The sequence below is a fragment of the Octodon degus genome, unplaced genomic scaffold, assembly GCF_000260255.1.
Source record: "Octodon degus isolate 3935 unplaced genomic scaffold, OctDeg1.0 scaffold00123, whole genome shotgun sequence".
Lineage (NCBI taxonomy): Eukaryota > Metazoa > Chordata > Mammalia > Rodentia > Octodontidae > Octodon > Octodon degus.
The window spans coordinates 5,400,506-5,410,065 of record NW_004524699.1 but is presented as its reverse complement, the minus strand read 5'-3'; the positions used below and the strand labels follow the sequence as shown (position 1 = coordinate 5,410,065).

The 9,560-nt window shown below is 56.9% G+C and overlaps 1 protein-coding gene across 3 annotated transcripts in view; it reads left to right on the top strand.

Annotated features, from left to right (window-relative positions):
• Positions 1 to 6,914, top strand: part of Fubp3 (far upstream element binding protein 3) — a 49,019-nt gene extending 42,105 nt beyond the window's left edge. For all 3 annotated transcript variants that reach the window (XM_023700441.1, XM_023700440.1, XM_023700442.1), the window contains 7 exons: positions 1,768 to 1,928; positions 2,582 to 2,655; positions 2,877 to 2,960; positions 3,062 to 3,138; positions 4,535 to 4,606; positions 5,220 to 5,356; positions 5,959 to 6,914. In XM_023700441.1, coding sequence (XP_023556209.1) covers positions 1,768 to 1,928; positions 2,582 to 2,655; positions 2,877 to 2,960; positions 3,062 to 3,138; positions 4,535 to 4,606; positions 5,220 to 5,356; positions 5,959 to 5,967 — 614 coding nt within the window. In that variant the 3' untranslated portion in view covers positions 5,968 to 6,914. The remainder of the gene's footprint in view (positions 1 to 1,767; positions 1,929 to 2,581; positions 2,656 to 2,876; positions 2,961 to 3,061; positions 3,139 to 4,534; positions 4,607 to 5,219; positions 5,357 to 5,958) is intronic.
• The last annotated feature ends 2,646 nt before the right edge of the window (positions 6,915 to 9,560 follow it).

Below are 9,560 nucleotides of genomic sequence, written 5' to 3'. Positions count from 1 at the left end.
CTCTTCCTTCTCTTCCTCCTCTTCTTCCTCTTCTTCCTCCTCTTCCTCCTCTTCCTCCTCCTCCTCTTCCTCTTCCTCCTCCTCCTCTTCCTCTTCCTCCTCTTCCTCTTCCTCCTCTTCCTCCTCTTCCTCCTCTTCCTCTTCCTCCTCTTCCTCCTCCTCCTCCTCTTCCTCCTCCTCTTCCTTCTCTTCCTCCTCTTCTTCCTCTTCTTCCTCCTCTTCCTCCTCTTCCTCCTCCTCCTCTTCCTCCTCCTCCTCCTCCTTCTCCTCCTCTTCCTCCGGGTATTAGCATGCTCTCGAGGCCTGCAGGCCCAGCCAGGCAGGGCCATCCCAGCTACAGACCACCAAGCCCAGCGCTGCCCCTGTACCACCCTGTGAGGAGACACACTGGGCAGGCTCCGGGAGCCCCAGGACAGAGCTGCAGAAATGGCCTGTCCTCTCCTGTGTCCTTCATTGTGCTCTAGACACTCTTGCCTTGGGGACAGAGACATGTGCTCTTCCTGGAGCGGGGAGAAGAGGGCCCAGGCGGGGCTTGCACCTCCCTGGAGGAATTGTTGGCTGGCCTGGCCCAGAAGGCCCCCAACCAGGGGACAGGACCTTGGGGGGTGTTTTTGTGTTTTGGGTTTTTTTGGCAGGGGCTGTTGTTTGTTGGCCTTCAAATTTAAAATGGCCCTAAACTAACACCATGCGCACAAGCCAGCGGCGACTGATGCCCTGCCTGGCTGCCTGCTGCTAGACCCAGCCTCCACTTTCTCCTCTGGACCCCTGTGGCATCCTCGTGCCTTCTCAGGATGAAACAGTGTGTCCCCTTCTCTCCTGCCCTCCTGGCTGAGGTGCCAGGCTAGGGTGCGCGCAGGGCCCAGGTGCCTTAGGGACAGTGATCCATGTCACCTCAGGTTGGTTTTGACCGTGGGTGGGCGGGGGTGGCACCAGCGCTCCTTTGGTGTCCGATGTTACTTTTTGATTCCCTGTACCAGGCTTTCAGCATTTTCTTTAGCCAGCTTTGCAAAAACTCTACTCGCTTTTGAGTGTATTCTAGCGGCTCCAGACCCCACCCAGGAGCAGATCTGAGTTCTGTGAAATTTCAAAAGAAGAATCAGACCATTGTTACCCTACTGGAGCTTTTGTTACGCAAATTTCATTAAGAGACTGGGAGTCTCACAGGTTTTTGAAGAGTCCACACATTTTTTTTAAAGAGTCGGACTACATTTTCATTAGCCCCACTGTGTCCTGTCTGTCTCCAAAGGACAGGTGGGTATCCAGTGCCCAGGTGGGCCACAGGCCCATCTGACTACCAGCGGGAGTGCTACACAGTGCCCACCCAGCTGAAGCCCCCCTTTGTGTGTGGAGCCTGCAAGTCCCTGGTGCCATCAGCCATGCTCCAGCACTCTGCCGGGCCTCAGCCCTCCCCTGGGGATGGTGTTGGCGCTGGGCTCTGCTTCTCTCTAGGCAGCAGGGTTGCTAAAGGGTGGGCATTGGTTTTTTTTTTTTTTTTAACTTTTTTTTTTTAATATTTATTTATTTAATTATTTTGTGTGTGTGTGTGGCCAGCTCAGCCCACCAGGGGGCGGGGCTGGCTGGCATGTGGTGCTGGGGGATTGAACCGTGGTCCCTGTGCTTTGTTTAGCTTAGCTTGTTCTAAGTAGGTGCTTTAGACCACTGAGCCATCTCACCAGCCCTAGGCATTGGGTTTTGTTAGTGCCCTGTAGGGTTCTCTCCTGGGTTTGCAGCCAGTGCTCCTCCCTCACCCGTGTCTCCTACCTGTAGGGGGCGAGAACATCAAGAGCATCAACCAGCAGTCGGGGGCACATGTGGAGCTGCAGCGGAACCCCCCACCCAGCACCGACCCCAGCCTGCGGATATTCACCATCAGGGGCATCCCGCAGCAGATCGAGGTGGCTAGGCATCTCATAGATGAGAAAGTCGGCGTACGTACCACCCTCCCCCACCTGGCTGACTTAGCGGGCCTTTCTTTGGGATGTCCAAGGTACCTGTCCTGCCCAGAGCCTCGCACTTACTGTGCCTGCCGTCCCTGCATCTTGGGGAGTGCCCCGCCACTTGGCAGAGGGCAGGTCAGAGGCCCAGGGAAGGCCCGCTTCTGGCAGAGCTCCCAGGGCTGCAGCAGCTCAAGCCTCAGAGCGTGTCCTGTGCAGGTTTAGATGAGCAGCGGGCACCGCCTGTCCAGCCCTGCTGAGATGCACGGCTAGGGTGCGCAGCTGTCACTGACTCTGGCTTTAGTTTCAGGCACCTCAAAGCAGATAAAGAAAGGGAGTGTTGATGGAGGACAGATGGGTCACTGCTCACCTCAGTGGGGACGTAGAATGGCAAAAAGAGCCTTGGGCCAGCCTAAGTTGACGGGAGAGCCAAGCAGGTTGGTCCTCCCCCAGGGTGGCTGCCAGGGCAGTTGTGGTGGCACCAGACCTGGCTGTGTGGTGGTGCTGGTCCCTTGAGGGCAGTGCCACGGCTGGCCACGCAGTTGGTATGGAAGGAAGCTGGTGTGAGTGCAGGGGTGGCTTCTTCACGACAGGCCCAGAGCGGGCTCCCCTGGCCCAGGGCTGAGAGCCGCTCTGTGCCCACACAGGGAACCGGCCTCAGTGCTGCTGGAGCCTTTGGACAGAACCCCTTCAGCCAGCCGCCCACCGCCCCCCACCAAAAGTGAGTGTGCTGCGCCCCCTGACCGGACACCCTGCACCCTGGCCTCCTTCCCAACTCAGCTGCCCGCAAGCTCTGGGCAGTACCTCATACTCAGTGGTGATGGGGCAGAGCCCCCAAGCTGGGGGTCCCCCAGTCTACTGCTTCTGGGGAGCCCCTCCCTGGCAGAGTTGGGGTGGCAGAGTATTGGGGTGGCCCCAACACTTAACCACCCCTCCTCGCAGTGCCTTTCCTCCGAGGGGTTCTTCAGGTTGCTTTCCCAACCTTGCCGCTAAGGTGAACGGAAACCCCCACAGCACCCCTGTGAGGTAGGTGTTGGCCAAGGGAGGTGGTCGGAAGAGGCTGGCTCCGGGCCAGAGCTGGTGGGCATGGGGCACACCGGTGGGAGTGACTCTCCTGTCTTTTGCAGTGGCCCTCCCACCTTCCTGACCCAGGGCTGGGGCAGCACCTACCAGGCATGGCAGCAGCCCGCGCAGCAGGTCCCAAGTAAGTGGGAGTGGGTGGTGCACAGGCTATGCCAAAGGAGATAGGCCTGCCAGCCTGTGGCTTGGCGGGCCCACCGGCCACTCTGTGGGCCACCCGCCCTTCTTAGCTAGGGATTGTGGGGTCTATCCCTTCTGCTCCCCAGGGCCTAGGTTGGCCCAGAGCTCTGCCTGCTGCCCTGCTCTCCCAGGCTGTCTTCTCTCCACAAGGTGGTCTCTGCCTGTGTCTCTGGTACCGTGATGACCCTTTCAGAGCCAGGTGCCCAAACTGCAGCCCTGAGTCCATTTATTGCAAAGTGCCGACGCAGCAGATAGCCCGCGTACTAAGGTTTGAGAAAAAACAACTATAGCAGTGCTTGGCTGCTGGGCAGCTGGGCTTTGCGGTGGCGACAGGAATCAGGTGCCAGGCGCAGGATGTGTGCTGTGGTTTGCCCCCCCCCCCCCCCCGAAGCATGCCCCCTCTGGGCTTACGTTCACCCAGCTAGGAGCATCTCACAGAGCCGAGGGTACCTGGCAGGATAGTCACGTGGCTCCCTTGCTCCACATTCGCCCTGTGGGCCACTGGGAGCCCGTCTGCAAAGCCTCGTTGGGCCTGGCTGCAGGTCCCCTGCATGGCATGTGGCTGGGCACCAGTGTGCCTCTCCCAGAGCGCATCCTCAGCACCCACACCCAGGCGCCATGTGTCTTGAAGTCAGGGTTTGAGCTCTAGGGCCCCGTGGCCATGGGTTCCCTTTCCCTCAGTATTTCACTGTGTGATGCCTTGGTCCTGACCGAACTGTGCTGGGAGCTACGGAGGCCCCGGCTCACCCTTTCACCTCGTGGGCCCGGCTGCCCTCCGCTGCCCCTCTTGTGGCTCCCTGCTGTGTGCTCCCCCTACCCGCATCATGCTGGTCTCTGGGCCCCGGCAGCAGGGTGAGGGAGCCCTCATTTTGCCCCATCGTGCCTAGACCTGTGAGAAGATTTAGACTTAGGGTGTACTGCAGCCACCGAAGAGCCTGGACCTTCCTGGGGAAGTGACCTTTGGGGCCACAGGTGGCTACTGGTTTCCTGGCCTCTGTATTGCTGACTGCCTCAGGGTGTAGGAGGAGTGTGGGCTGGGACAGAGGTTCCCTCAGAAGAAGAGCTCTGACTGCCGTGGAGTCTGAGGGCAGAGTTGGTCTGCCACCTCAAGCGCCCTTCTGCCTGGGGGAAGGAGGACGTCCTGGCCCGCCTCTCTCCCCCTGTGTGTGCCTGCCCTTGAGCCACCCCTCCCCTGTGGCCCACACCACCCGGCAGAAGACGACATGCGTGCCCTGTGCCCTCTCCCCCGCCACCTGTTGGCTGCGCACATGCTTCCCTCTTCCAAGGAGGGCGGGGCACGCGAACCAGGACCCACAGCCTACGCCCTTTCCTCTGCACAGGCCAGCAGAGCCAGCCGCAGAGCAGCCAGCCGGACTACAGCAAAGCCTGGGAGGACTACTACAAAAAGCAGAGTGAGCGCGAGCCGCCTCCTGCGTCTCCCTCCCTGGGTGTGGTCCATGACTGTTGTCTGGAGTCCCTGCCTGGCCACCTCTGCTGAGTGGACCATGCTGTCCCCAGAGTCCATGGGGCACTTGCTAGGCCCAGGACATGGCTCCCTGCCACTCCCACAGCTGCTGCCCATGTTCTGGGGCCCTTTCAGGCAGGGCAGAACTTAGCAAAGGGGCCCCCAGGCTGGGTGTGGGCCGCAGACCGAGTGGCCAGCACGCCGGCGGCGCCCAGCCTGATTTGTGCTGTGTGTGGAGCAGGCACCATGTCTTGTGGTACAGCCTGTCGCTTGGTCCACACTGGCCCACTAGGCCTTCCTGTGGCCAGAGCTGGGTGTCAGGTCCTTGTCAGCCTGGTGGAAGTTGAGGCGCTCCTTCCCCAGCTGCCCGAGGCCAGTGTCGCCAGCTCTGGGGCTCTCGGTGTGCTGAATAGACACCCATGCCGGCACCCGTTTTCTTTCTCCCTGAGCCGTGGGCAGCAGGTGGGTGCCTCTAGAGAGAAGTGGGTGGGCGAGCGGCCTCGCAGCAAGAGCCCATGTGTCCACCGCACCGTCCTCAGCACCTGCCTCCTCCACCCTAGGTCACCCGGGCCACGCCCCCAGCGCAGCTCCTCAGGCCAGCTCGCCGCCGGACTACACAATGGCCTGGGCTGAGTACTACCGGCAGCAGGTCGCCTTCTATGGACAGACGTTAGGACAGGCGCAGGCGCACAGTCAGGTCAGTACTGTCCCAGGCCTTCCCTGAAAGCCCAGCTGCACTGTCCCAGCTGGGCCACAGGAGGGGCCAGCAGCCTTTGAGGGGCTGGGGTGCGCTGGGCTCCTTCCCCCAGGCCCAGCTCCCTGGCTGTGAGGTGCCGAGCGTCCATCTGCCACTGCGGGCTCCAGCTGCTGCTCTGAAAGGCTGCAGGCGGCAGCACAGGCAACAGCAGCCCTCACACACAGGGCAGGGGTGGGTGCCACACCAGCTCTTGGCCTCACACGCAGAAACCTAGAGGGCTGTCATCTGGAGCCGGAAGTGACCTCCACCGGAGGGAGGAGGTCAGGGACCCCCACAAGGTGCGTTTCAGGTGACCTGCAGCTGCCAGCCAGCGCCCAGAGACAGCAAGGCCCATTACCAGCGCTGGCACCTGCTCCTGCCACTGCCCTTATTGAGTGTCCCCAGCAGGAGGGAGTCCCCAGGCCGCCTCTCAGGAGGCCTCCCCGGCCCCGGCTGCCACTGCTTAGCCCGGACCTGGTGGCCCCTGGGGACACCTGTTAGCGCCCACCCACACAGGGCCGGCCGAGGCGCTGCCCGACTGGCCTCTGCCCTTCCTCCTGCAGGAGCAGTAGAGCCCGCCGTGCGCCGCGCTTCCCCTCGAGATCAGTGTGAAGAAACCTGTTTGTAACAGAGGTTTTAGATTTGCGGACCTTTTGATGAAGAACTTTCATTTTGTTCTGTGAAACACTATATTTAGATTAACAGGATATTTCTAAAATCTGGGAAATTAGTTACTAAAATTGCTGATAATTTTTATTACGTTATTTTTGTTCGTTATTTTAAGCATGTAAGCTCTGGGGTTCTTTTGGAGCAGTACCTACAAATCCAGGTGCCAGAACGTGCCTCGGAGCAGTGACATTTCAACGTGGTGTTTTGTTTTGTTCTGCTTTATTTTTGTCTTTTTATTTACAGAGTTTTTTTGTTTTGGGTTTTGGTTTTGTCTGTTGCAACAGAAGGTGGCTTGGAAGTCTTAGGTAGTATGTAACAAATTCTTTTTAAAAATTTTTAAACAGTATTTAAATATTCTTAAATGTGTAAATTCATTAAGTGTTTTACTTCTAATTTCTTGTATCTTGGCTGTCTGATTTTATTGCATTTTTTAAAAACCTGAACTATTATGTATTGTAATTAATTATGTGAATTCTGAATTGAGACAGATAATTGTATTGCCGTCCAGCAGGGCGTGGGAGGGGACATTTTGTAGAGTTTATATAATTTCTAGAGTTCTAAGGGGGTAATATAAACGTGGGGATGTATTTAGCAGACTTTTCCGTGTCTCATTATTGGTTGCAGTTGTGTATCTAAGACCTCCAAGCTGGTTTTAAAAACAAAACAAAAAACCTTTATTCTCTCAGAAATATAAATACTGTTATTTTTAATATTAAAAAGAAATTCAATATAACTTTTAACAAACACTGTGGAACATTAAACCATATAAAAATGTAGTAACTATTTTTTAATTCCAAGGTGTTTTTTGCTTTTTTCTTTTAAATATTTTCTTAATATTTGTCAGATTAACTAGATGGATTAATAAACCTAGTATTGACTGCAGTATGAATTAAATAATTGTGATTTAATAAAGGGATATGATTTCCAATGTTTACTGTAGTGTATCTTGTACAGATAACATGTATTTTTAAAGGAAAAAACGGAATCGAAGCTATTTTTTCTTGCATTTTTAATTGATCTGAGGCACATTCCGTTTGAAATGTACTGAAGTTAGTTTCTGGTTTTTCCTCCTTATTTTCCTTACAATGCTTGAAATGTCTAACTATTAAAAAGGAATTGGAGAATGTTATGCATGTTGTTTTAAAAAGTGTTTTTTATTTGACTGACAATGCATTTTACACTCTATATAATAAAATCCCCACAAGCCCCGGGTCTTGTGGGCGCAGTGTCTCTGGTCTGTGTGCTCTTGCTGCGCCGTCTCCGCCCTCCTTGGCCCTCCACAGCCCTGTCCCATGCCCTGGGTGGCTGGGCATTGTACCCTGGGTGGCTGGCTATGTGTGCCTGGGTGCCTGGCCACCCCGGCCGGGCAGCTCAGCTTCGGAAGGGCTCTGTGCATGGGAAAATTTGTCCTGCGAGCTGAGGCTGCTCCCAGCCCTCTCCTTGCTGTCCAAGTACACGATGCTGGAAGGCCTGGGTGCTTCCTGGCTGCGGGCGCCCTGCCTGCAGCATGAGAGCCTACAGCAGGCCGGCGCAGCAACTGTCCTGTGAGCCAGGCGTTGTCCCCGGCACTCACTCGCTACTGCGGCTGTCCTGCCAGCTCTCACCTGTGGCTCCAGCGGGCCCAGCCTGGGAGAACTGCTGAGCCCCTGCAGGTGTGTGTGTGGTTTTGCTCTGCTGTTTTCATGAAGGGAACAAAGAGAGTGGGGCCTGGCTTGGGGACTGCAGGAGCCAGGAGCTGCCTCAGGCCTCTTCCTGCATTACCGCCAGCTTTGCTCTTCAGCTGTCCACCACAGCCTCTGACCTCAGTTTAGACCTGTGGGCTCTCGTCCTGCTCAGAGCCCTCCTCCAGCTTCAGCCCGGCTCCACTGCAGGCACTTGGAGGAGGGAGAAGACATCTGTGACTCCTTCAGCCCAAAAGGGGGTGGAGAGCAGCCCAGCTGGGCCACACTGTGGCCTGTTGAGAGCCGGAAGACAGCGGAGCCGGGGCATCTTTAACTACACCTCTAGAGAATCGAGGTTGACGTTGAGAGATTGAACAGTGAAAGCCGCTGCGAGGGGGGCGGTAATGGGGATGGGGAGAGGGCATTACCGAAGACTTCCTTCTAATTCATCTTCCAAGCTCCGTGCCAAAACAGCATTTGGCATGGTTCGCAGGGAGCGATTGTGTGATAATGAACCCTAAGGTGTCCCTTAATTGAAGACAGCATTGCGGTCTGTGCCAGGAGTCGTAAATGGCGCAGGCTTGCGGGAGGATGCATTTTCTTAAATGTATCGGTAAGTACAGATTAGCGCCTGTCCCCAGTGAAATGCCCATACTATAAATTATGGAAATCTCTCTCCCTTTCTCTCTGATGCAATCTTTTCTGGGGGACAGGAGGGGGGGTACGGGCCCGCAGGAGGCGGGGGCGTGGGGGGTGAGTTTGCGAGCGGATGAGATTTGGCTTTGCATTGACGCGGCGCCCGGCCGCCGCCCGTGGCCTGGTTCCTCAGCCATCAGCGTCTGCTGCCCGAGAAGGCTAAATTGCTCAAACAGCCTCGTTCAGCGATTGCCTTCCATTAAGAAAGCTGCATGGTCATCACGGGGCGGCCTCGGCTTGGGGCGCTGGTGTGGGGCCGCGCTGTCTGCGCCCCTGGGCAGGCTCCTGGGGCCCCTGCTGAGCTATGCCCCGCCGCTCTCAAGCCCTGTCCAACCCAGGGTTCCCCAGCTGATGTTCCTCCTGGTCTCGTGTCCTCCCAGTGTCCACAGTGGTGACACCCTGTGGTGCCCTCTAGCCCCCCCAGGGTGTCAGGGACACAAGTGGCACCTTGAAGTGTCCCATCCAAGAGGGTGCCAGGCACCCACCCTGGGGCCCCTGGCTCCAGCCAGCTACAGCACCTCTTTCCTAACCCTGCTTCTGGCCCTCTAGGGCCCAGCTGGGGTTCTGAAGATGGGTAATGCAAATGGTCCTTGTAGACTCTTAGAAATTAATGGCCAGAAAGTGGCCTGACAATTCCACAGGGGCTGCTGGCCCTGGGTTTGTCTTGAGCGGTGCGGAAGGGGACAAGAAGACTGTGCCAGGGGCTGGAAGCAGCAGTCCCCTCTGCCGTGCTTTGTCCCAAGAGCCTTTTAGCATCTGCCAGGAAAGTTCCTGAGCTGCACCAGGGAAGAGGCAACTGTTGTTCCTTTTCTCAGGCAAGGTTTCTCCGTGGCCCAGAGGCTGAGGGACCGGCCCTTCTGCACATGGGCATGGAGGGCAGGCTCTGTGCCAATGCCCCTGCCCTCCACTGGGCCTCTGTGGCAAGGGCAGCGGCGGCTCCCTCTGTGGTGGTGTCCCCAAGGGAGGTAGCACTGGGGTGGAGCAGCAGTCCCAGGAGTCAGTGGGCTGCATCCTGCAAGCAAGTGACAGTTGTTTCCGAGTCCTCGTTTACAGATCTACCTACACTCTGCCCTCTGGTGTGGACTCCTGTACTATAAGCACCTGCCCGGGCCTTGTGCCATGTTTTTCATGTTTCTGTC